The sequence below is a fragment of the Monodelphis domestica genome, chromosome 1, assembly GCF_027887165.1.
Source record: "Monodelphis domestica isolate mMonDom1 chromosome 1, mMonDom1.pri, whole genome shotgun sequence".
NCBI lineage: Eukaryota > Metazoa > Chordata > Mammalia > Didelphimorphia > Didelphidae > Monodelphis > Monodelphis domestica.
The window spans coordinates 594,124,403-594,151,603 of NC_077227.1; the positions used below are offsets into that span (position 1 = coordinate 594,124,403).

General features: G+C 42.5%; 1 protein-coding gene and 1 long non-coding RNA gene across 6 annotated transcripts in view; both read right to left on the bottom strand.

Annotated features, from left to right (window-relative positions):
* Nucleotides 1-5,070, bottom strand: part of BIN3 (bridging integrator 3) — a 45,773-nt gene extending 40,703 nt beyond the window's left edge. The window contains exon 1 of one of the 5 annotated variants that reach the window (XM_007476484.3): nucleotides 4,916-5,069. In XM_007476484.3, coding sequence (XP_007476546.1) covers nucleotides 4,916-4,923 — 8 coding nt within the window. In that variant the 5' untranslated portion in view covers nucleotides 4,924-5,069. Of the gene's footprint in view, nucleotides 1-4,132; nucleotides 4,859-4,915 lie in introns of those variants that run through there. The other 4 variants (XM_056813700.1, XM_056813701.1, XM_056813699.1 and 1 more) reach the window with 4 other exon arrangements.
* Nucleotides 5,071-9,962: 4,892 nt separating this feature from the next.
* LOC103098381 (uncharacterized) lies at nucleotides 9,963-22,073 on the bottom strand. Its single transcript, XR_458999.3, has 3 exons — nucleotides 21,682-22,073; nucleotides 19,438-19,666; nucleotides 9,963-10,560 (listed from the first exon to the last, which is right to left on the bottom strand). It is a non-coding gene; the product is annotated as an uncharacterized LOC103098381 (long non-coding RNA).
* Nucleotides 22,074-27,201: the final 5,128 nt, after the last annotated feature.

The window sequence follows — 27,201 nt, forward strand, 5'->3', positions numbered from 1 at the left end:
ATTAGCTTTGCTGGCAGGCACATCACACTGAACATGCAAGACAACAAAAAACTACGGATCTTTTTTATACAAACTTGGCTAGTCATCCCTTCCATCCCTTCCACCTTGAACTTGTTCATTCGAGTTTTACCCAAGCATGGCACTTCATATTTATTCCTACTAAATTGCATTAATTCATTTGTCTACCTTGTTGTAATCTTTCTGGATCCTGCTTCTGTCATCTAACATTAATCATCCCTTTCACTTTTGTGTCACCTTAAAATTTGCTAAGTATGCCATCTCTGTCTTCATTCTAGCCATTGACAAAAACACTGAACATAACAAAGGCCAAGAAGAGAACTCTCAAGTTACTCTTCTAGAACTCTCCCTCCAGGCTGACACTAAACCATTAATTATTATTCTTTGGGTCAAGTAGTTCACTTAAGTTTGCATCCACCTAACTATATTATCACTCAGACCAGTTTTCCACATGGTCTACAAGGATATCAAGGGAAACTTGCCAAATGCCTTGCTGAAATCCAAGTATATTTATGTTTACAGCATTCCATTCATCTATCTGTCTAGCAGTCCTGTCAAGAAAGAAATAAAGTTGGTCTGATTCAGATCACTATAGTAAAAAGCAGAATGTGATAAATGCCATAAGAAATGGAATAATTGCCAAAGGAGTTCAGAGGAGGGAGAGATCACATTGAATGAGAGGAGGGGAGAAAAAGGGAAAAGCTTCACGATGCAGTTACCATTTGAATCTTTATCATAGGATGAGGTAACAAGCAGTTCCACTTGGTAAACCCAAAGCATCTATATAGCCTCTTCCTTTTCAACCCAAGCTAGGGAGCAAGGGTGGCTCCTTTACTTTTTTTTTTAAACCCTTACCTTCTATCTTAGAATCAATTCTAAGTATCAGACATAAGAATGATATGGGCTAGGCAATTGGGAGTAAGTGAATTTGCCCGGGGTCACATAGCTAGGAAGTATCTGAGGCCAGATTTGAATCTGGGACCTCCCAACTCTAGGACTGGCTCTCTCTAACCACTGGGAAACCTAGCAGCCTCTTGCCTTCTAAACTCATAACTTTCTCCAGACCTAAGGGAGAGCAACGGTGAAAGAATATCAATAATAGTTAGCAATTATACAGGATTTTAAAGTTTGCTAATCGATCCACATATATTATTTCATTTGGTCTTCACGATGGTCCCGTGAGGTTTAGTGCTATTATTTCTATTTTACAGATGAGAAAACAGAGGTTAAGTGCCTCGATCAAGGTCAACACAGATAAATGTCTGAACCAGAATTTGAATTCAGGTCTTCATAACTCCAAGTCCAGCACCCTATATCAATTGTGCCACCTAGCTGCCCATTGTGACAGGGCCTTAGCCCTTAAACATGAATGTTTAGTATTCAGGTTCCTAACCTGCCCCTTTTAAAAATTAATGGGTCATTTTAAAGAGGCAGATTTGAAAAAAGCCATTAATGGTTATTAAGATTAGGATTAGTTTAATTGTGATATTTCTCTAAGGAACTATAAGTAGTTTTGATCTTGTTGAGTCTCATAAACTGCACCTGTGGCAGAGTCAATCAATAAACATTTATTAAGTGTTTACTATGTGGCAAGTGCTGGCAGAAAAGCAAAACACAGTCCCTGCTTTTAAGAGCTCAGTCTAGAGTCAGGTTGATTACATAATTAGCAACTAAAACAGGGCTTGAACCCATGCACCCCAATTCCCAGGGTAGTACTGTACTCACATTACACTAATACTTTCTTCTGAGTTAACCTGCCAGGGCATACATAAACCCTCTGTATAGGACAAATCTGATAGTCACTCCTTCAAGGTTTCTTTCTCTGGATCTTATCTATGATCTATCTTTAAGGTTTCAGAGATGGGTAAACTCAGTAACAAAATTTAATTCTAATCCATTTTAACCCCCTCCTTAGGGCAAAAGAGACTTACTCTATACTAGAGACAAGAAAATGGTGAGATGGAGAATCTGTTTTGGGGCCACATGGTGAGGAAGGAAGTGGAGATCTGAGTCCCCAATATTTCCCTCTTAGATGGTTGCTCAGATTCCTGGGGCATCTTGATTAGAAATGTATGGTCCTCCAAAGAAGGCACACACCAACTAAACAAACAGGGAGGTGGACAGGCCGCCTTCACAGAGGAAGTTGAAAACAAAAGCCACTCCATCTTTATGCAAAACCCAGTGTGCAAAGGGCACTAATGTTGGACATTTTTCACCATGACATTTTGAAAGCACAGCCTGGCGCAGAACAATGGCTTCCCTCAGGGAGCCATGCTCAGAATGCCCTGTGTCTCATTCACCAATGGCTGGCACACCCCCTGAGCTTGGTGAACTTGACCTTGGGCTAATGCCTCCCATGGTGGCTGTACGTCACTCTGGCCATTTTTCCCACCCCTGGAATTCCAGGCTTTGGTGAATGAAGAGATTGATTTCAGAAGCAGGAAAACAGCCTCATACATGAATCAGATAGACCAAACCCTGGTTGCCTGTGCCAGCCATTGAGCCAGGAACTGAATGTGATTGTGTGCCTGGTCACCAGGGCTGTTCCCCTTTCAGGGGTAGAGGGTCAAGGTCCACGCAAAACATGACGTGGGATGTTGAAAGGGAGGAGGGACAAATCTCAGCTTTGAGAGACAAAGCTGTGCTCTTTAGCAGTGGCATTCTGTCTTATCTTGAGAGTACAAGAAATGACTTGAAAATGTGCATTATTGGTAGTGCATTCTCTTCAGTCTAAGCAGTACTTTCTTATGGTCTATCCTCTCTTTCTTAAAGACCTTAGAAACCTGGGGCTACAGTCTCACTTTTCCATAATATTCTCAGTGAGAAAGATAAAAATAACTTCAAGAATTTCCCCAGAGAAACTCTCACTCAGTAATCTTTTCCCAGTTTAAGAAATAACAATGAGTTCTGTTTGATTTGTAACATATTCTGAGCACTACAAGGCAACTGTACTTTCTGGTTCTAACCTTGAAAATTCTGGAAATTCATGATGTGCTAGGTAGGGATGAATTTAGCCATAGCAGGAAGAGTTCCAGGATATACTCTAAGAAACTAATTCCTCTGAGGAAGAATATCCCTGTGTTATCACTATGCCTCTGAATGGCAGGCAGAAGAGACTGTGATTTGGTTCTAACAGGATGGAACATTAACTTTTCCAGGTAAAGGCCTACAATTGGCCTCTAGCAGGAAGGACATTAAAAAAAAGGAGCAAGTACTGGAGGGGCTTATTAGGTCATTGCTTGGGGCTCTACCTAATCTGCTGGGCCTGTCAGTTCAATATTTGCACATGAATCCTACCACAGTGAAGAAAAAGAGAATCAGAAGTGGTATGGATTCCATACTACAAATCTGTTCCTGATGTTTATTGGCATATCAGCTGTTTCTAGACAGAATTCAGTCTCAAATGCCTCAGCAGAAAAATAATTTACAAATAGTTCTTAAAAGAAAGTACATTCAAACCTCTCTGTGGTCAATGGACCTATCGGCTTTATGAACAATTGTCCTAGTCTTATACTCTAGACATGACTGTCTTAGCCAAAGGTGCTGGTCAGCAAGGCTGACAACTGGGAAGGTAGGTTCCTGAAAAGCTCAACAAAATAGAGGAGGATAAGTAAGGAAAAGGATCTCTCTTTTAAGAACAAGAATTCAGTATATAAAGAACAACCTATTTTCAGTCAAATGGAGTTTCAATCAATCACCAAACATTCATGAAATTATTACTATGGGTAAAATATTTTCAAGTTTAAGTAGCAAATAAGGGCTTGAAGTATTTATTGCATTACAGAGATGTTGATAGTAATTATTCAGACTTGAAACATTTTGTTCATATGTATATATATATATATACATATATATATATATATATATGTTTATATGGATTAATATGACTTTGAGAGGAAAAACAAATATTTAGATAGTAGAGTACCAGGATATGAGTGCTATAAACTTGAGACCACTGCTGTAAAGCTCTAGGGTAGTCAGGTTCTCTTTAAACTCCTTTCCTAAATGATTAGTTTGCTGAGTAAAGGTAAATTTTGGAGGCATATCTAAATGAAAAAGGGTCTAGGACCTGGAGTCAAGAAATGATAGCCTCAGTCCTGGCTATGGCACTTACCAATAGCATGTCTTTGGACAAGTTACTTCCCTGAGGCCTCAGTTTCCTCATTTGGAAAATGGGGATATCAACACTGATCCCATGTATTTCACAGGTCTGTCTCCACACAAAAGCCAGCAAAGTATAATGGAGATAGCACTGACTTCGGACTAGGATGACAGTTTGATTAATTAATAAATACTTGTGTGGCCTGGGGGCAAGTCACTTAATCATCCTTGGCCTCAGGTTCCTCCTCTAAAACGACAGGGTTGGATTAGATGGCTTCTGAGGTCCCTGTTGGCTCTAGCTCCATGATCTCATGATGGACTTCGGAAAAGGTTATTGAAATTATTTTTGAGGGCTGGGCAAAGTACGGTTTGAGACCCAAGAGACAAAGTCCACCTCAGCCCTATCCTTCCCCCTGGATCCTCAGGCCGAACGACTCATAGATCACAAGACCACAGAAATGGAAGGGACCTCTGAGGTCAGTTAAACGATCCCGGAGAAACTCCCTTTACAAAAAGGTCGCTGACTCGTGGCCATTCAGCCTCCGGGGATGGGGCAGCTCTTCTAATCACATCCTTTCCCTGCATTTCTTGGAAAACTTCGCAGAAGGGCCAGAGGTCTGTCCTGGCCAGGACCAGCGGGGCGAGAGGCTCAATTCGCTGACCCCAAGAGGGGGGCGGGGCATCCCAGTCAGGAGAAAGGAGGAGGGGGGCTCAGGGACTCGGAAACGGAGTCCGGCGTGAGGGACGAGGGGGAACCTAAGGAAGCCTGAGGCGGGATCCGCTGGGTCTCACTCACCAGCTCATGGCGGCGGCCCCGGTATCTGAGCCGCGCGTAGTAGTCCCGGCTCAGGCCTCAGCCCACTTTGCTTCGGCCACTTCCGGATTCGGGCCGTCTCCAGGAAGTGACGAAGAGACCCTCCCGGAAGAGAGGCGGTGCCCCGTGGCGCGGGGTGGGACCAGTACCCGGAGCACGTAAGGGGCGAAGCCTAGCGCAGTTACCTAGTAACCCTTTCGCTACGGCGAATATCAGAACTACTCGGAGCCTGCACTGGCTGTGCTTGAGCCTTCTCAGTCCTCGCGCGGGCGCTAGCTGGCTGCCTTAAGCTTTTCCCAACCTCGGCCCGCGGGCTTCCCTCTTCCTTCCCTCAATTTTTCCAGCTGTTGAAATGAATGCAACAATTCATTAAAAGCACATCGATCATGTTAAACGCCTACTGTGTGCGGTGCAAAAAAGGGAGGAGGAGGAAGAGGAAGACAGCTTCGGCCTTTGTAGAGCCTCGGAGGCTGAAGCTGAGCCTGAATTGGAGGAGAGCAGAGAATAATGAGGAGGACAGCAAGGATGGTGAAGGCTGGTCTTAGTGTCAAAGAAAACCCTGAGTTCAAATTCTGGCCAGCCGTGTGATCCTAAGCAAGTTTCTAGACTTATCATCTGTCAAATGAGGATAATAATAGCCCATCCTCCACAAGATTATTGTGAGGATTAAAGGAAATAACGTGTAAAATGCTTTTTCCTGCCATTGAGCCAAAAGCTAGTCGTTATCACTGTTATTCTTCATACTGGGATTCAGGGTCATTTTCCAAATTGTTCATTGATGAAGTTGAAAGGGGTGCATTGGAAAGCAGGGGTTTAGAGGGTGAGAGGAGGAAGAAGGAATTATAGAAGTTGGAGCCTGGAAGCATTGGATTGCACATAATTATCCTTTGCCACTTTATTCTATTCATCCATTCTTCAAACATTTATTAAGTGCCAAGGTGCTCTTAAAACAGGGAGACATAAAGGAAACAACCATAAAGGAACTAGACAGCTGCCTGAAAGGGGCTTCTGTTCTTTTGAGTGTGAGGGAAAAGGCAACATGGAAACATAAGTAAAAGTAAAGATTAATTTGGTAGAGGAGGAATGCTGATCAGTGGAGATGAGGAAGGCTGGTAGGAAAGGCTGAGGATTGAGAAAAGGCTATCATTTCTGGAAGTGAAGAGATCTTTGAAGAGAGCAGTTTCACTATCCACAAGCAGAGGATAAACTATGGGAGTAAAAACACCGATGAAAAGCAACTGCTTTACTAAAGGGGGGAAGGGGATACGACTGAGGAGAGACTCTAAATGAACACTCTAATGCAAATACCAACAACATGGAAATGGGTTCGAACCAAGAACACATGTGATACCAAGTGGAATCGTGCGTCGGCTATGGGAGAGGTGGTGGGAAGGTGGGGGGGGGGGGAAGAAAATGATCTTTGTTTCCAATGAATAATGTTTGGAAATGACCAAATAAAATAATGTTTAAAGTGAAAAAAAAATGAAGAGAGCAGTTTCAGATGAATAATGAGGCTTCCTGTAGGAAGTGGTATTTCAGTCTTAATAAGGAGTTATTAAGGGCCTACTATGTGCCAAGCAGTGTACTATAGGGGAGACAAAGACAAACCTGATACGGTCCCTGCCCTACAGGAGTTTCTATTCTATCAGGATATATATGTCAATAGAAACTTTATATGAAATAACAGCTGGGAGGAATAGGAAAGGGCACCTGCAGGAGGTAGCATTTGATCTGTACATAAATAAACTAAGGATTTTAAGATGTGGGGATGAGGAAGAAGAACGGTCCAGGTGTGTGCAGAAGAGCCTGATCATGAGATGGGATGCAATGTCATGTGTGAACATATATATATCCTGGCACATAGTATACCAGGTAGATACACAGACATATATAGATAATTGGGATAGAGAAGGGCCAATTTTTTTTTAATCCTTACTTTCTGCCTTAGTATCAGTTCTAAGGCAGGAAAATGGCAAGGACTAGGCAATTGGAAGCTGTGACTTACCTAGAGTTACAAAGCTTATAAAGCATCTGAGGCAAGATTTCAACCCAGGTCCTCCTGACTCAAGACTTAGCACTCTATTGACTGTGCTATTTAGCTGAAAAGAGGTCAAATTTTAGAGAAATTATAGAGGTAACAAGATTTAACAGTTCTGGAGGTTAATGAATGTAAGGAATCAAGAATGACTCGTCTTAGGAACCTGGGTGCCTGGAAAGATGGTAATACCCCTTTATAGAAATAGGGAAGTTTTGGAAAAGGATGGGTCTTGGTGAAAAGGTAGTTCTGTTTTGGACATACTGAGTTTGAGATACTCATGAGACATCTAATTAGACATTTCTTATAAGATGGAGATTCAGAACTGGAGCTCAAAAGAAGGACCAGAGCTAGATGTCTAGCTGTGAGAAACATCTGCAGAGAGATGATTGATCCTTGAACCAATGGGAATGAATGAAGTCACCAAGAGAAAAAAAATGTACAGGAAAAAAAAGAGAAAGGACAGGACCATACCCACAGTTAAGGGGTATGATATAGAGGCGGACTCAGCAAAGGAGACTGGTAAGGAGTAACAAGGCAGGTAGAAGGAGAATCAAGAGAAAATGGTATCACAAAAACCCAGAGAGGAGAGAGTATCCAGGAGGAAAGGGTAGCCCAATGTCAAATGCTGATGGGAAATTGAGAAAGGACAATTGTATTTGGCAATTAAAGGATCCTTGGTAACATTAAAGAGTACAGTTTCCATTGAAGAGTGAACATTGAAGCCAGATGTAAGGGGCTGAGGGGAAGAGGGTGCAATGAATGTAGATAGCTTTTCCTAGGAGATAGTTCCTCAAAGGGAGGAGAGAACAATATTTAAACCAATGGTAGGGCCTCCTGAGGGTTTTTAAGTATTTAAGGAGGTTTGGATATAGGTTGCAAAGATGTTTGTAAGTAGATGGGAAGGAACCAGTAGATAAGGAAAGGCTGGATGTTTGGGAGGGAAAGAGCTGAGCCTTGAAGCACACATTATAGCTTTTCAGAGGCAGAGGGGAAGAGGAAGCCCCATAGGACAGCTTCATGAGAGCGCCTCACTCTTCCTCACCCCACATAACTGATTATTTGCCAAATCTTTTTGTGTCTGCTTCCAAGGTTCCTCTTGCATCTAACCCTTTCTCTTCACTCATGCAGCTCCCACTTTAGTGGAGCCCCTCATTACATCTCGCCTGCATTATGGCAACAACAGCCTCCTAGTCGGTCTCCTTGCCTTAAGACTCACCACTTCAGGCCTTCCTACACACAGCTGCTGAAGTAATTCTCCTTAAGCGCAGATGGGACCATGTGACTCTCCTACTCAGTCTACTCCAGCGGCTTCCTACTGCCTTGAGGAGGACATAGAAACTGCTCTGTTCAGCTTGGAAAGCCCTGCACAACCTGACCCCAGCTTCACCGGACATCTCTTTCCCCCTTTCCCTCTTCAGTCCAGTCAAACAGGCCTTTCCTCTGCTTCTCTCATATCATGCTACCTTTCTAACTCCCTAACCTCAGACCTGGAATATATAGCCTCAGCATCACAGATCCTCTCTCCAAGATGAAGCTTAGACACCCTTCTCTTAACGAAACCTTTCCTGATCCTCCAAGTGCTAGTGTTTTCCAAAAACCTTGTATTTTAATGCTTCTATTAAAAAATTTCTGTATTTTTATATTTGTAATAATAATTTATATTACATATAATAATATAATTATATTAGTATTTGTATCTTTAACTTTATATTTTTAGATATTTTAATATATAATATATATGTTTTATATATATATGTATATATATATATATATACATATATATATAATTTTTTAAAGCCCTTACCTTCCATCTTAAAATCAATACTATGTTTTGGTTCCAAGGCAAAAGAACAGTAAGGACTAGGCAATGGAGGTTAAGTGACTTGCCTAGGTCACAATTTAGAAGTATTTGAGGTCAGATTTGAACCTAGGATCTCCTATCTGTAGGCCTGGTTCTCAATCCACTGAACCACCTAGCTGCTCCTTATATATTATATATTTTAATATATATAAATATATTGTTAGATATTTATTATTATATAAACATAATATATTGTTAAACATATATTTTTATATAAATAATATGTATTGTTAAAAATACTTGTTTCTCCCCTTAGAATGTCAGTCCCTTGATAGTAGAGATTGTTCTTTTCTATGTACTTGTATCCCTAGCCTGGCAAAGGGCTAAGTACATAGTGAGAGCTAACTCAATGCTTGATTAATATTTCTATCTTATCACATAATTGGCATACTTTCCTCTTTTTGAACACATTATATATATACATGTCTGTGTGTACTATGTACATATATGCACACATATGCATATATGTTACTATTTCTTTTCTATAGCCTATCCTTAGAAATACTTTGGAGGCTGCTTATAACCTCCATGCATACCTGCAACTTTGATTCTATGTAGATTGTAGTCTTCCAAGATTCACAGCTAAAAATGTCGGGAAAACATTTATGTTAACAGGATGTACAGGGAATTTGCTTGAGATCATTGAAGGCTTTGCCCTGTTTCTCAAGTGCAATCCAGCCTGTTCTCTTCCTCCTATTCAACTGGGGGCCCAACAGGTTGCCCATTTTTACCACCTGACCCAGATGTAAGTGCTGATAAACTGACTGGACTTCCCATCTTTTGTCATAATCTATTCAGTAGGCTTTTTTTTTCCATCCACCTAGTTTTTCCTGCATGGATTGTTACTCTTTTGGATAACTGTGGATTTCATGATGGATTCAGCATGACTTTTGCTCTAACATGGGCAGATAGTCTTATTGTATTACAGACAACTGATCACTATGGCTCCAACAGTAAATAGTGGTTATTATGACCCCGCAGTATTCTGTGTTTGTTGGGAGTGTCAGCTCCACTGGTTGTGCCTTAGTGAGGGCTGAAAGGGTTGAATTTATTTGTTGATTATATTTATATAAACCTGTACCTGCCATTATCATAATAGGTGACATTTACAGGATACTTCAGAGTCATGAAAATTTTCTATACATTTATTCTCATTTGATATCTTCATGGTATTCATAACTGGCAGAGTTCCAAGTGGTCATCTAATTCAACTCCTTTATATAACATTTATCCTTACAATAATCCAGTAAAGTAGGTAGTACAAGTAAAATCTCCATTTTAAAGATGAAGAAAATGGGTCCCTTTCTGAGAGGTCATACAATGAATTTGTGTTAGGTGTGAGGCTAGAAGCCCCTTGATTATGTATAAAGCACCATGCTCAGTCACAGGGGAAATAAAGAGTCTGAACTTTACCCTCAGTTTCCCTGGGCTGTATCATCTTTTATTCCCTGCTCCCTCCATTCATGAATCCTCAGAGCAATAGGTGCTCTAGGGAATAAGTAAAAGATGTATTGGGTATATGGTAAAAGCTTCCTCAGGGCTTGGACAAGGTAGGGAGAGGGACTCTGTTCAGAATAGTCTGGGAAGTATCTGTCTTGTTCCATTCCTGGGCATCAGTCCCACGGGAGCTGTGTTTGACAGGACCCTCTTTAGATGAATCGTTACCAGTCAATCATGCCCTTGTGTATATATCTCTTCCATGAATTCATTCAAGTAAAATCCCAGCATCTGCAAAAGAAAAAAAAGGGAAGGGTCATCACAAAAAGCCACAGTAGTCTGGAAGCAACCTCAGTGTTGTGTCACATAGATAGATCCTCTGGCTATGCCTCAGTGAAGGAAGAAAAAAATGTTAGAAAAAAATATTGTTCATGTATATGCTACTCAGGGCTTTTTGAAAACCATCCGAGCCACTACTGTCTACAATTCCAGTCATTGCCCAACTACTTGGCATCCATAGCATGCTGGAGCAATTTCTGCCATTTTATCATACCTGCGATAATCTTTATTTCCTTCACCTAAAATCTATACACATGATCTAAAAGATCCATCACTGCAAGAGACTCTAAAAATTAACTAATCATAATGTCATGTCATCACAGGTTAAGACTGGAAAGGACCTTGGAGATCATTTAATCCAATTCCCTCCTTTTTATGTTTTTGTTTTTCTTTTTTCCCCTCTTTTTTAATTACCTTTTGATGATTCTCTTGAGTTCTGTGCTTGGACATCAAATTTTCTGTTCAGGTCTGGACTTTACGAATTCTTGAAATTCTTCTATTTTGTTAAATGACCATACTTTCCCCTGTAAGAATATAGTCAGTTTTGCTGGGTAGTTGATTCTTGGTTGTAGACCTAGTTTCCTTGCTTTCCGGAATATCGTATTCCATTCCTTTCTTTTTTTCAGTGTGGATGCAGACAGATCCTGAGTTATCCTCACTGTGGTTCCTTGGTATCTGAATGACTTCTTCTTGGCAGCTTGTAATATCTTTTCTTTGGTCTGATAGTTCTTGAATTTGGCTATAACATTCCTGGGTGTTGTCAGTTGGGGATTAAGTACAGGAGGTGAACTGTGGATTCTATCAATCTCCACTTTTCCCTCTTGTTCAAGGATTTCGGGGCAGTTTTCTTTAATAATTTCCTGTAATATAATGTCCAGGCTTTTTCTTTTGTCATGGTCTTCTGGTAGGCCAATAATTCTTAAATTGTCTCTCCTTGAACGATTTTCTAAATCCTCTGTTTTGTGAATGAGATACTTTATATTTTCCTCAATTTTTTCATTCTTTTGGTTTTGTTTTATAGTGTCCTGCTGCCTTGTGAGGTCGCTCGATTCTAATTGTTGTATTCTGGTTCTGAAAGACTGGATTTCATCCTTAGTTTTTTGGTCGTCCTTTTCCTTTTGGTTGGATTTTCTTTGGAGGTCATCTTTCATCTTCTTCACCTCATCTTTCATCTGCTTTGCCTTATCTTTCATCTCCTTTGCCTCATTTTCCAGCTGGTTGATTTTGGCTTTCAAGACACTATTTTCTGTTTACAGATGACTTATCTTAGTTTTTACGTTCTTTTCCCAATTGTCTTCAGCCTCTCTTAATTGTGTTTTGAATTGCATTTTGAGTTCTTCCAAAGCCTGTATCCAATTCGCTGGGATTTCTGATTTTTCCTTTGCTGGGTCCTCCCCCTCTGTTTCATTCGCTCTTTGCTCATTACCTGGGCAGAAGCTGTCTATTGTAATTTCTTTCTTCTTTTTCTGTTGTTTGCTCGAGTTTACCCCTTCTTTGCTTCCCGTATTTGGCTGTGCTCTTGCTCCTCTCATTTTGTTTTAGTTTTGGGGCTGTCAGTCTCCCCTCTTGGAGCTTTGTCAGATCTCTTGGTACAGTCTCTAAGGGAGGAATGTTAGCTTCCCTGTCCTCTGGAGGCTTTTGATTGGATTGAGTTCAACTGGGCTGGGCTGTATGTGGTATGAAGCTCTGAGGCTCTGAAGACTCCTGGAAGGCTGGGCAGCCCAGGCTCTCTCCAGTTCTCTCCAGCTGCTTCTCCATTGTCTGCAAGTGCCTTTGCCCGCCTCCCTAAACTCTGAGGAGTTCTGATGGGATTAGATTTAACTGGATTGGTCTGGATGTGCCCCGAGGCAATGGTGAGACTAGAGCCTGATGGAGGGACCCAGCCACAGCCCATTTCTCCCTGGCTTCCTCCCCACTGTCCAAGCTGGATGCTCCGAGCCCGGCACCCTGCTGCTCACAAGGTAGACCCTGCAAACCAGCACCTTTGCCCACTCAGAGGTTCCCGCTGCTGCCGCGGGCTCAGACCTCTGGGTTGTGGGGGAGGGATCCTGGGACCTACCATCTGCCTTCCCCTTAGCCCTGAGTATTCTCGGATTCCGGCTTTTGGGGGGCATACCTTTTGATTTGAGTCCAGAAGGAGGGTTCCCCGCTTCTGTCCTGTTGTTCAGATTGAATTTCGGTGCCCTAGGAGCATTCAGTCTGTATCGGTTAAGGAAGGGTCTTCCATGAGGTCTGAACTTTTGAAGCTTGCTAAGCTGCCATCTTGACTCTGCCCCCCCTCCTTTTTATGGATGAGGAAATTGAGGCACAAAGATTTGCCCAATATCCCATGGTTCTCTGATTATAGATCTAGTAGTTTTCCCACTATACAACAGTGTTTCACAACCCAAGCCTCATTCAAAGCAAAATCTCTTTTTATTTATTATTATTTTTTTAAAAAAACCCTTGCCTTCCATCTTAGAATCAATATTATGTAGTGGTTCTAAGGCAGAAGAGTGGTAAGGGCTAGGCAATGGGGGTTAAGTGACTTGCCCAGGGTCCTGCAACTAGGAAGTATCTGAGGCCAGATTTGAATCTAGGAGCTCTCAATCCACTGAGCCACCCAACTGCCTCAAGCATCACTTTTTAAAGTAGAGCTTGCCACAGAAAACCCTTATCATATGGTGGTTATTCTCCTAGGACTGCCTCAAGAAGCATATCCTTTAGAACCTTGGAGTCGTAGGGTAAGTACAGCAGAAGCAGGCTGCTGCCTCCAAGGTATCTCTGAAAAGTTAGGGGAAGGGGCCAGTGCCATTACAATCAGGGTGTTAGGGTACTGAACTGGGGGGCACATCTGTGATCAATAGACCTAATAAAGATACCAATCTCTCCATCAATCACTTTGAAACTGACAACCAGTAATAGATAAGAAAATAAGGCTACCCAGAACCTTGGAGCATGTAGGTTAGTACCATAATGTGGTTGTATAACTATTATCCTCAGGGGAAGAAAGAGATGGAAATCCAGCATCAACCAACCAGCCAGCCAGGTGAAACCTAGGTCTTTGAAGCCCAGCAATGCCAGGGCTCAGGGGTTCCTTCCTGCCTTTCCTTTTGTGTCTCCACATTCCCCAGAGTTGTGTTTTCTGTGCTGGGCTATTCATTGAGGGTCCCGACGTTAGTAGGTGCCTGGTGTATGGTAAGTGTTTAATATCTATTGCCTGGGCACAAAGGACAGTGAAGGACTGTGTGAGGATGGCTTTGTGTCTGTCATAAGATCACTAACCCCTTGTGTCCTTGCCAATATTTTCTAATAGCTCTTCCCTATATGTCTAGTGGGTGGCATAGAACCCCAGTAGGTCAGAAGTGGAGGAACCCTGATAACCACCGTGGGAAAGAGGGGATGCACCCCAAGATATGGGTACTTTGGGAATGAAAAAACAGAGAAGCTACGCCTTAGGAATCAAATTTAAATCCACATTCCTTAGGGTTGCAAAGGATCGACTGTGGTCTGCATTCCTTCACCAACCTGTGAGTTGTTACCCGCCATGATTACCTCCATGGATTCCACTGTTTTCCACCCTGTTCCAAGTAGAGCAACTGCTTTTTGGAGCCCATTTGACTCTCCTACACTGGCTGCAAGAAGAATTGGGCCAGAAAGAGAGGGGCTGCATCAGGGGAGTTCTTCCTGACTCGTGAGAAGGCTCTCTTGATAGTATCAATAGCAAGAATGCCAGGATCCCAGGAGAGCATGTTTGTAAAGCACTGAGCACGCACAGTGCCTGGCACCTAGTAGGTTCTCTAAAATATTCCCTCTCCCAACTCCTTTTGAGCCAGGATGTCAGCCCGTTAATGTTAGATACTGGATACTAAAGAAGCTGTAAGGACAAATGGAATCCCTAAATAGAAGCTGGAAGCGGAGGAACATCCATCCTGAGGCAAAAGGAATGGCTCAGAGAGGATTCTCCACAATGACTGTCTTTGATGCTTGGAAGAGGGGAACGATTTCAGTTGGGTTTTACTCCCTCCTTCTCACCCCCGCTTTGTGCCTTGGCATTAAGGGGCATCAGACTATGAATGGCTGGGAATAGCTGAGGAAGGTAGGTAAGGCAGAAAGATAAAAAAACCAAGAGTATGCCAGGCTTGCCGGCCTGCACAGGGCATATCCACTACCATGCTGGGTCAAAGGCCAAGGGCAACTGGCGTTGGAAACTGCTGCCTGAAGAGAACCGAAGGATGCAGTATGGTTGTGGGGAGGTGGGAGGTCACAGGATGTGAATCCTGACTCTTGGTACCAACTTGGCAGCTTCCCTGGTTTCTAGACTGAGATAAAGTCCTACCATCTGCAGGAGGCCTTTCTGGGTGCCCCCAGCTGTTTATGGGATCACTTCCCTTCTATTTTGTATAGCTTGCATAACCTAGTTATCATTATTTTTTTAAATTTAAAACCCTTACCTTCTGTCTTGGAGTCAATACTGTGTATTGGCTCCAAGGCAGAAGAGTGGTAAGGGCTAGGCAATGGGGGTCAAGTGACTTGCCCAGGGTCACACAGCTAGGAAGTGGCTGAGGCCGGATTTGAACCCAGGACCTCCCATCTCTAGGCCTGACTCTCCATCCACTGAGCTACCCAGCTGCCCCCCATTACCTAGTTATTTAATGGTAGAATGTGAGCTCCTTGAGGGCAGGGATTGTTTTGATCTTTTTCTGTCTCCCTAGTGCCTTGCACCTAATGAGGCTTTAAGAGATGCTTGTTGACTTAACGGGCCGAGTTCGAATCCTACTTCTGATATGTAATATGTGTGTGACTTTGGCTAGGTCATTTAACCTTTCTGGGACTCCCATTCTTCATCTGTTCAATGAGAGCAGTGACCTCTGAGAATCTTTCTGGCTCTACACCTAGAAAGAGTCACAAGAGGCAAGAGGCCCAAAGCTTCAGCAAATAAAGTTACTATTGCAGACTACCAGCCCACAAGAGCTGAACTCTGCCTCAGCCTGGACAGTTTTATCCTGGCTTCTTTTTTTCTGTTAGGATGGGATCCAAATTCTAAGCATGGCTCTCTTAGGATACGATGTTGGACACAGGTCAAGGAATTGGAGAGGGGGAAGGATAGGTCAGGAAGAAGGACTAGATCCCCACAGACAACTTTCAGGGAGAGCCCCTGTCTTGGTTTTCAGAATGGAGTAGAGAGGAGGTTTAAAAGTCACAGGTGGTAGAGAGGGTTGGAGGAACAGACTGACCACGATGCTCTCTGCTGCTGCGTCCTGGAGACTCCTGATGCAGCCTGAGCTTTGGCTGCTTCATGCAGGACTCCTAGCTTCCATCTCATACTGCTTGCTCTGTGTGTGTGTTTTTTTCCTCTGGAGAATGACTAACTTTAAGGACTAAAAAAAAAGTGTTTTGATTACACTGCCTTTTTACCAACTGGGAGCATTAGTCACTGTGGATTGCTGCAGATAACGGGTAGAGCTTGCAGCAATCCCCCTCCTCCTCCCTGACTTGCTTGCAGCTCCCAGGGAGAAGGCAGCAAAAGAGAGGGGGAGAGAAAGGAAAGAGAAAGAGGGCCCAGGTTGGAGTTGGGGGGAGGTTCCCATGAATTGGCATTTTTAAAGTTGCCCTGAGAGGGTCATTGCAGAATTTTCCTGTTGCTTAGGGATTCTTGGGGGAGGGATCCTAGGAAAGTTGATGGAGCCCTTTTGGAGTCCTTTTTTTTTTTTTTGGATTCTAGACCATGAACAGTTTATAAAGGGTGATGCTCCCTTCTCCAAAGTTCTTTACATCATTCAGTCATTGAGTAAACCTCGGGAAAAGTATTTGGTCACTGCTAGACTGCATGAGGTAGAAGAGAAATGAGAATGACCCTTAAAGGATGCTACATCTCCATTATCCATTGGAGAAGGGGGTGTTGATAAGCTAACGAATGTGAAGTGGCCAGATGACTATGGTCTTGGTGGCTGGGTCCCCAAAGTGGGGATCTGTTGTTTTGATCTGGTGCCCATAGCCTGAGGCTTAGGGGAAGGTTCTGAGCTCTACTCTGATCCCTGATTCCCAATTTTTATCCAGACCATGTTGCTTTTATAATGTCCCAGTTATCCCATCCTTGAAGAACCCAATGATGGGTCCATATTCAAAGATGCTGCTGATATTGACCTGCTGTCTAGTGATTTGAGTTGCTTTGCCAATCAGTAGAGGGGAGGGATTTAAATGGCTATATCTAATCTGGAACCCTGGTCTGTATTTCTGGAGGTAGAAGGATATAGGCTCTTTTAAGAAATAGACTGAAGCCAATGAATCAGTCCAGGAGAGTATGAAAAACTTTCAGTCCGGATCTCTGCATCTCTCAGCCCTGTTTTCCTTTTGTCTCCTCCACCTTTAAATGTCCCACCCTCAAAGGGTTGTTTTAGGTCTTTCTTCTCAAAAAGTCTTCAGTGTGTTTGTATTACCTCAAGCTCCCCTTGCCAGACATTCAAAGACTACTACAATCTGGTGCTACCATACCTACTTTTTCAAGGTATTGTATACTTTAGCCAATCAAAATGGGTAATGCTTTGTCTGAATCAGGATTTGGAATTTCTACCTCTACGTCTTCACTTTTGCTGTAATTAAATCCATAGTAGGCTTCATGCCTTCAATAGAACTTACAAAGATGAAAGAGTTTAGTCCCTGCATGGAATGCCCTCCCTCTTTTTTTACCAGTTAAATTCCTACCCATCATTTAAAGCCCAATTCAAGTGCCATCTTCTTCAAGGAGGTCTGTTCTAGTTCTAAGTCCTTCCTTACCCCCAATCCTTATCCCATGACCTCATATAGCACCAATTTTGTACCTCTCTGATGCAGAGTGTTCAGGGATGACTAGCACCTCTGGTGAGGGCTTGCTGAACCCATTTCAGGGCTGCTCATTTGCCGTTGGTATCCCCTTGGCACCTAGCTCTTATCTATGGCTCCAAGAAGCCGTAGCGTGTACAGTGGCCAAGCCATGATAAACTTCTCAGCAGATGAGATAAACCAGGTTGAGGGTAACTGAGAGGCCTCAAACCCCTTAGTGAATTGGGGGATGCCTGCCCTACGCCTGTGAAGACTTCCCCTTGCAGAATGGGCAGAGAATATTCATCCTAGCGGCCATGAAAGTGGCTGAAGGGGGCACTATGGAGCTCAGACGTCAAAGATGCCAATGTCGTCCCCTGCATCCTGGAGCATCCATCGATGGTTATCCTGACTTTTGTTTTGCTACTGGACTTTGATGATTCTGGAAGAGAGCGTGTGAATTCTACCTTACTTAAATCCATTTCACTCACAAATCAAGACATCATCCTCATGATGTCATTGGTCCTCCACAAAAAAAAAAAACAACAAAAGTTTGAACATTATGATGCCATGTAACTGTTTGGGTATGTATCTTATCACTCTGTTAGCTCCATGAGGCCAGAGGACATAGCTTAAGAGTTTTCCCAAGTGGTTAACACAGTTCTCTACACACAGCAGGCAAACCTTTTTTGACTTGAAGGGAATAGTTTCCGTCAGGAAAAGTCTTATAATTTCCAACTTACAACCTCCCTTCCTTGGCTTATGTGTATGCGTGTGGAGGGATGAGCTTGGAGACTGGCTTTCCTAGGGTGACAGTCCGTCCCTACCCTGCTATAGAGGAGACAGCCCCAGACACTAGGCTGTGGTACCCTACTGGATCAGGTAATTATCTCTGAGCTCTGATTATACCATAGGGTTGAGCAGGGTGGCCTCAAATAGTCCAGCTCTAGAGGATCAGTGAGAAAGGAGATAGGAAGTGGAAAAAGGAGGAGGTTGGTTCTCTGCTGGAGATTCCAAACGACACCCCAATTCCTCTGGTGACTGGATGATGAAACTCAAACTCATTTTTCCAGGTGGCATTGGAAACTGGAGGCTGCCTGGACCGGAATCAATAAATATAGGGATCAATTAAACAAAAAAATTATTAAGTATCTATTTATAAAGTAAAATGCACTGTGTAAACAAAGATTTTAAAATGATACATTTCCTGCACTCAAAGAAGCTGCCCCTCTCCTCCACCCCAGGCTGGTTTGCCCTGCCCAAGGATTACTGGGTGGGACTCTGGGAGGAGGCCAAGTAACTAGATGAAAAGAGTACTAGAGTCTGAAGTTCTGTGTTCAGATCTCATCCCTGAATGTTTACTATTTGTGTGAATCTGGGCAAGTCTCAGCCTCCATGGGCCTCAGTTTCTTCATCTGAAAAATGAGGGGATGGCCTCCATGGCCCTTGTGAGGTCCCATGTAACTCTAAGTGTATGATCCAAGGATCGGATAAAGCAAGGGCAGGAGAATTTTTTAAAATGGAGCTATTCTTTAGTTACTTTTTACTCTATTCATCATACTTTCTGGGGACCCCAGATTAGGCAGGGCAGCCCTTTGTATGTTACCGTAGAGGAGGGATGTAGATACAGAAATAGAAAGAGAAAGATGGAGAAAGGGAGGGAGGGAGAGGTGCAGGTAGAAAAAAACCGAAGTGGGAAAATGGAAGAGTAAGAGTAATTATCTAAATATGATGTAGTAGGAATTGTCCTGGGTTATAAGGAGAAACCCCTAATTTAGAATCCCAGCCCTTCACCTAACCTGCTGTATGATCACACCCAGCCTTGGTTTCTCCATTTATAAAAGAAGGGGCTTAGAATAGAACAGGGGTCCTTAACTTTTTTGGTGGTGTAGATTCCTTTGACAGTCTTGGTGAAGCCCATGGTTTCATTTATGTTTTTAAATGTACAAAATACATGAGACTACAAGGAAACTTATAGTTATAGACTACATTTTTTACCCCAAAAAAGTCCAAATTCATGAACTTTCCTGAAATTTATCAGATACCCACCCACAAGAAGGTCCATGGACTAGATGATCTTTTAGGTCCTTCCAGCTCAGCATTTCAGACTCTGCAAGGTGAGATCAGGGTGGGATTGAGGAGTCACATCTGAGGTTGGCATAAGGTCCCAGTTAGGGTAGCAGAAGGAAGGGTTTCTTCCTTTCCTGGTAATTTTCCAATTCTTCTGCTTCTTGATCGCCATTAGATTCCCTTAGAAACTTGCTCTTTGGAGGAATATCTGAGAAATTATATGGAACAGAAGGCGTCATTGGGTTTTAAAACCAGGGGGAAACATTTCTCCCTTAACCCATTTCTACAAGCAAAAATGCGTCTATATTTCTCCCCTTCTAGTTTGTTACTGTAATTTCCCCTATATGTCAGAAAGCAGGGGAATATTTCTGAATAAGCGCTAAGGGAAGGAGTGCCATTGGCCTTCTCCCTGAAATGAGAAGTCATTGATGAGCAAGAAGCTGGACAAAGGAGTGTTGAGCTCTCCCTCTCTCTCTCTCTGTCTCTCCCCTCTTCTCTCTCCTTCTCTATTTTATCTCTCTCTCTCTCTCTCTCTCTCTCTCTCTCTCTCTCTCTCTTTCTCTCTCTCTTTCTCACTTTCTCTTTTTCTCTTTCTCTCTCTCACTTTCTCTTTTTCTCTCTTTCTCTTTCTCTCTCTCACTTTCTCTTTTTCTCTCTTTCTCTTTCTCTCACTTTCTCTTTTTCTCTTTCTCTTTCTCTCTCACTTTCTCTTTCTCACTCTCTCTTCTCCTTCTCTACTCCTTCTTCCCCCCCTTCTCTCCCTCCCCCTTCTCCCCCCTTCCAAGCTGGCAACAGATGGTTCCAGGCCCCCTATTAGTCAGCCAGTACAGGGACAGAGAATGACTCCTCCAGTCAGTGGTACGGTGGCTCCCTGCCACCCTACCCAGTAAGTTTGCTTATAGAGAAAAGGCAGTGGGAGGAAATGATAGTTTCAGAGTTATTTTCAGAAAGGAAACAGAAAATTTTTTTAAAGGGTGACTGTCCTGTGTTTTGGTACAAAATCTGGGAAGTTTGAGGAAAAGCACCTGAAATCTTTCCCTTTCCTCCCCTCCTTATCAGACACCACTAAGGGACTGACCCCCCTAGTGGAGGCGGTGGTTTCTTTGCTCCTCAGTGGCAGGAGGGGGTTAGAAAGAAAGCTGGAAAACCTTCCAGGACCCTTCCCACAAAAGGCAGCTGCACCCAGGTCTGGAAAATCTGTGATGTCTTTGCTTGCTGGTTCCTCCCTTTGGCGGTGTGGAGGGGTCAGAGGAGATGGGGCAGAGGAATTGAGTGGGAAAACCATGGAATTCTTGAGTTGTTGCTTTCATGCATAGCCTGTGTAGGATTGGCAGGATGGGAGGGTGTGTGCAAGGAGAGGAACACAGCTAGAGAGGAGAGGGGGAGGGAAGGAGAGAAGGAGAGAGAATGTTCGTGTGTGTGCGCCTGCTTGTAGGAGAAATGTGTAGGGTTGCTAAATATGATTGTGTGGAAAGATGAGTATATGAGTAACCAGGGCTATGTTTTGAAGAGATAGCTAAAGTGGATTCTCTCTGCAATTCTAGGAAATCAGACTACAGGCTCATTGATTTACAGCTGAAAGGGACCTTAATGACCATCCCTGAGACTCTGCACCCTCTCATTTTCTGGATGAGGAGTCTGAGGCCCAGAGACAGGAAACCACGGGCCCAAGAGCAACCAGCAGAGGCAGGATGGACCCAAAGTCCTCTACCAAAAATCCAGCTCCCTTCCCTACTACACAGATCCAGGCTCCCCTTCCTAGGACGGCATTGGTTAGGTAACTTCTGGGACTCCTAGAATATTTTGTATTTCCATGGAAGAAGACAGTGGCAATGACCTTTAGCCCTGCTTGGGGATATGATGGAATAGGCTGCTGAGATCCGCAGGATTTGCTTAGATCTTCCTAACTGAGAAGGTATGAAGAGGAATCGGGGTGGGGGTGGGATGCGGAGGGAGGAAGGGAGGAGAGCCGGGATGAGGAAAGGAGAAAGAAGCTGTGGTGGGCAGGACTCAAGAGAGAAGGACGAGAGCTGGAAAAGATCTGGGTCACTTTCCTTGTCTTACTTGTCACTTTTAGAACAGTTGGGTAGTAAGTGGTTTCAAGTAAAAGAAAGATGAAGAAGAAAGAAAGAGAAGGGAATGAGAATTGTGACCAGGGCGACAAGGAGGACCTCGATTTGATGAATCCCTCCAATTCATCTGATGAGATTTCAGAGCACAGACCTTTGCCAGAAAGAGGAATCTCCCATGGAGGCGGGCATGTGGGTCCCTTGCTGGAAGGACACACTGAACTCCTGTTGGTTCCCAGAGACTGGAGCTGTGTCAGAGAGAATTGATAACTAAGGCGCAGGAAGATGGACTGGATTATAAAAGACTGGCTTTGCCCTTGGGACTCTTTTCTGCTACTTTCTAGCCTTGTAGTTCTAATGGGATGAGCGAGGACTTCTCTTTTCTCCTCTAACTGCAATGGTGGATTTCAGCAGAAACACATGGTATTGGCTGGAACTCCTGAAAGAAATGGATTTTTTTTAACCTTGGCAACTATCTCACGAGTCAAGAGTTCCCGAGTTGTGGATTCAGGCCAACCAGATGAGATTTCTATAAGAACGTGCATCTAGAAGTGCCAGGATCACTGCCAGGATCATTCTGCATCTGAAAGACCAAGGAAAGCCATGCCATCCAGGAGAGTTCAACCTTGGGTTGCTCAGGCAGTGCAGGCCCAGGGTGAATGCAAAATATCTATTCATTGGTCCCACAAAATTATCTCTACCTTTCCAGGGGGTGGGGGGTAGGACATAATGGACCAGTTGAGTATTTTATGAGAACAAAATTTTATTTCTTCATGTGAACCTTTGAGTTCTTTGTATTTTATATACATTTTGTGGTGGAAGAAATAAAAATGTCCTTCCATACCTGAGCACTTTTGTAGGAGGGAACCCTGTTGCTTACTTTTGGGAAGAGGCGGACACAACTCAGACCTAAACTGCATTTTGGAGATTTATCTAGAGTTTTAGTTCAGGTGGAGGGCAGAGTTCCAGAGAGAATCAGATGTTCCCCTGGGGCCGGGGCCCTCAGAATTAACCCAAGTCTGTGAAAGCTCATTCTCTTTTGGGAACCTCCTTTATGTCACAGCTGATAGAATCATAGTTCTGGTAGTTGGAGGATCCTCAAAAGGTCACTGTATTTAGTCTCCAATATCACATCCATTTTAAGGGCAGAACGAATGAATCCTAGAGAATCAGAATATCCAAATTGGAGTCATCCATTCCAAATTCTTCCAAAGCAAGAATCGCTTCTATAGCTTCTTTCAAAAGATGCCTTGTTCTGCTACCTTAACCTTTCAGTTAAAGGCTTCCAGTGACAGGAATTAACTGCCTCCACTCAACCTCTACAGGACTCGTTTCCTCTTTGCACAGTTCTAATTTTTTTATTGAGCTGAAATTTTCATCCCTGTAACCTCCACCCATTGTTCTTAGTCCCGCATTTTGGGACCAAAAAGAACAAATCAAATTCCTCTTCCCCATGGTAACACTTTAAATATTTCAAGATGCCTATCATAACCTCCCAAGTTTTCTTATCTAGGCCAATACCAACTTACCTAGCTAAGTATCCACAATTATTTCAAAGGAGCATTTCTTCGTTTCCACTCTTCTCTCCATCTTCATCCCCTTCTTGGGCACAGTTCATCAAGGCCTTTTCTAACATATTTTACCCAGAAATGGACTCAATACTCTAGAAATGGGCTACCCAGCACAGATAGACTATCGCCTCCTTTCCTCTGGACACTATTGCTTTTATTAATGCAACCCAAGATCACATAAACTTTTTTTGGCTGCACATCACACTTCTGACTCATCTTGAGATTTCAGTCCACTAAAACCTTCAAGTTTTTTTTTTTCCACACAAACCACCCCCGTTACTAGCTGTGTGACTTGCTCAGGGTCACACAGCTACTAAGTGATGATGGTGGTGGCTGTGGGGTGTCCTAGAATGCAGATTTTTGTTTCTTACTGTAGTTCTCCCCAAGGGAAAATAAAAATAAGGAATCTGGGAGTCTGTAGTAGGGTTGGGGAGAACAGACAATTTAAGTGAGAAAAAAAAATTGGGCTGAAGCCAGGAAAATTCTGATACTGATGAGGGCCATGGGGCAGAGTGAACCCACATTCCCCCTTCCATTATCCAAAAATGAAGTGAGGGAAGTCCTCTTTTCCTGTTAAACCTGGCCAAGCCCTGGAGATCTGGGAGGGTATGGGAAGGAGATGGAGCTGATGACTCAACATATCAAGCAGGTCCTCAAGGAGGGAGGGGGAGCCACACCCTCACAGAGGATAGATTGGGTAATTTGAAGCTGGAGTTGAATGAGGGATGGAATAAATGGGTGATCTAAAAGACAAGGGAGAAAGGGGGTGGAGAATTTGTTCCCAGGACCTTGGCCTTGGGTGAAGGGAAGGGAGGGTAAGTAAGTGGTGAGAAGGATATTTTTTATCTCTGAGCAGGGGCTCAGAAGAAGGAGAAAGTCATTTTCCAAGATGAATCCAGACTTTGACATAAAGGAGGGGAAGACACAAAAGAAAATGGTGGGTTGGCCAGTGGAGTTAAGATCCAGCTCTCGGGAGACACCTTGACTCAGGCTGCAGAGGTCTCCTCTGGATTAACTCTCCGCAGAATAGGCAGGACAAATTTCTGGGCTGCCAGGCCATTAGGTAGAACCACCATGACTTACCCATCACTGGGAGTAATTGCTTGGGTGTCTTCTGGAATAACCTAATGACTTCTGCCTGAAATCTAAAGGGAAATGGGGCTGTTCTTAGCTATTCCAGTGATGTTAGTTGGCACTGGAACTGGGAAACAGTCAGCAAAAGAGAAAAGGAATGTTTGAGAAGATGAACTATATTGAAATCTAGAGGGAATCTCATAGAACTTAGACCCTGGATAGTTTGGAGGGTATACATACTAATTGCCTGAGCAACTCGTCTTCTACTATTATGGAGGAGAATAGAATTCTGTTCTTATTTTTTCATCATTAAACAATTAGGGGATCAGACAAAAAGAGCCCACAAAGGTTCATAGCATAGCATTGTACTTTCCAAACAAGACTTGAATTATATTGGTGAGCTCCATAAATGCTAGTCAGGGGGTGCAAGAGTCTGGAATTTCCTAGAGATAAAGGAAGTAAATAGATAAATAATAAAGATGATAACATTCAAGGAAAAAAAATTTTAAACTCTTACCTTCCATCTTGGACTCAATACTGTGTATTGGTTCCAAGACAGAAGAGTGGTAAGGGCTAGGCAATGGGGGTCAAGTGACTTGCCCAGGGTTACACAGCTGGGAAGTGTCTGAGGCCAGATTTGAACCTAGGACCTCCCATCTCTAGGCCTGGCTTTCAATCTACTGAGCTACCCAGCTGCTCCCAAGTTCAAGGACATTTTGAAAAAAGTAGATGGAAATTAAGCCAATTTTTTTTTTTTACAGAGAACAACACACATATTTTTGATGTATTCATAAATTAGTATTTAATACTTCAAAGAAGAAGATATCCCTATTTACATTTCATCATTGACCTTTATTCATTCACGTAATGTAAAGTCTGGGAAACACTAACCCAAAAAAAGTCAAGGGAGTTTTAAGCAATAAACAAGGAGGGAGAAGGAGGAAGTCTTCTATCTCAGCACAGCTGAGAGGAAACATTATCTTGAGTTTCAGCAAAAGGAATCAAAACACAAATTCTTAAGAGTAAGCTCCATTCCTCAATGAATAAATGGTCAAAGGATATGAACAGGCAGTTCTCAGAGGAAGAAACAAATGATTAAGAGCCACTTGAAAAAATTTATTTAGAAAGAACAATGAAAGAATGCAATCCCTCCCCTATAAATTCACCAAATCCTAACTCTGAGATACCATCTCATAAACCCATTAAACTGGCAAAGATAGTTAAAACTTACAAAATTCAATGTGGGAGTGGTTATGGAAGAATAGACACATTACCACACTGCAGGGAGGACGGTAAATTAGACTGATTAGAAAGCAATATGGCAATTTAAAAAAAGCTACAAAATGATTGCTTCCCAGAGGTCCTACTACTGGACCAATGCCCTAAATATAATATAAAAGAAAAAAGGACTTATTTATCTGTACAAAAATATTCATAGCAGCTTTATTTTTAATAGCAAAAAGCTTCCCATATGTCCAACAATTGGAGAATGGCTGAACAAACTGTGATATATTAACACAATGGGATATTATTTCCTCATAAAAATGACAAATAGGAATGTAGAGAAATATGGGAAGACATATATAAAGTGATGTAGAGTGAAGAAAGAAGGATTTCAATAATATATACACTATGACTACACAAAATAATAATGATATGAGCAATGAAATCTAAAAAAATACACATGGAAGAAAAAGTGATCAGAAGGGAATGGAGAATCAAATAGATAAAAAAAATTAAGACCTTTATAAAGCTTAAAGAATTATGTAAATGTCATCTTGCTTAGAAATTCAGGAGACTCTGCAATATTCTGGGACCTGGCACAGTCAGTCAAATGTCATCCACAAATAAGAACATCTAGTGGACCTTACCATCTACAGAGAATTCTTCTTCCATTTGGACTCTGTGCTGGACAGTCTTCACAAACAGTGGCATCGTATGCACCTTTGGATGGCACTTTTTTATGACTTATTTGACATTGATAATGAGAGGGTCAGTGGCCAAAGTTAGCTCCGTTGTTACGTCTTTCAAAACATCTTTCACAAATAGGTATGATTCTGACAAATGCATGGGAGACATCATGTTGGAGGAAAACCTTTAAGATCGCATTTTACTCTATTGAAGTAATTTTTTTTAAGTCAATAAACAATGAGCACAATGAGACTTTGTATTCTGTGTACCTTTCAGTTTACTGTGTGAAGGAATGTCAGCTATGATTATTATTTTAAGGAATTATAATTATAAATAATTTGGAGTTTGGAGTTTTATGTATACCCATTATAATGCGTTTTTTTTATTTGAATGTGATATTTGATGATCATTGCTAGGTTAGAATGAATAAATTTCCTCCCCTCCCCAAGAGTCAAAACCCCAGGTCCTCTTCCCAATTCTACTCTCCCAGTTTGGGGCTACAGTTCTACTATCTATGAATTAGTACAAATGATTCTCATTGTATGTAGTACATGATGGTCCGGACTGTGGATAGAGGTTTTGGGACAATGTGAATTCTCCCCAGGACCAGCCAATGGGATGTGCCTTCAGATGGATAGATTGCAGGGCCTGATTGGGATTGATTATCTTGGATCTTGTTAGTCTCAAATCCACTGGAATCAACAAATTCTACATTTCTGCAAACATGAACTAGGTACCTACAATGGGCAAGGTGTACCCTAAATGTTCTTTGTGATCAAGTCTAATAATTTAATTTGGAGATGATATTGCTCAGAAATCATGGCTTCTTTCCAATGCCCTTTCCAGAAGAACTGAGGCACGATTATCATGCATGATATGTTTTTTTTTAACCCTTACCTTCTGTCTAAGTATCATTCTTAAAATTTTTTTTGTTCAAAGATATTTGATTTTCCCAATTACACATAACAATAATTTTTAACACGTTTTCCAAAATTATAAGATCCAAACCATCTCTCTCCCTCCCTTCTCTTCCCCCCACTCAGAGATGGTAAGCAATTTGATCTGGGCGGTACATGTATTATCATGCAAAACATGCTTCCATATTGGTCATGGTTGTA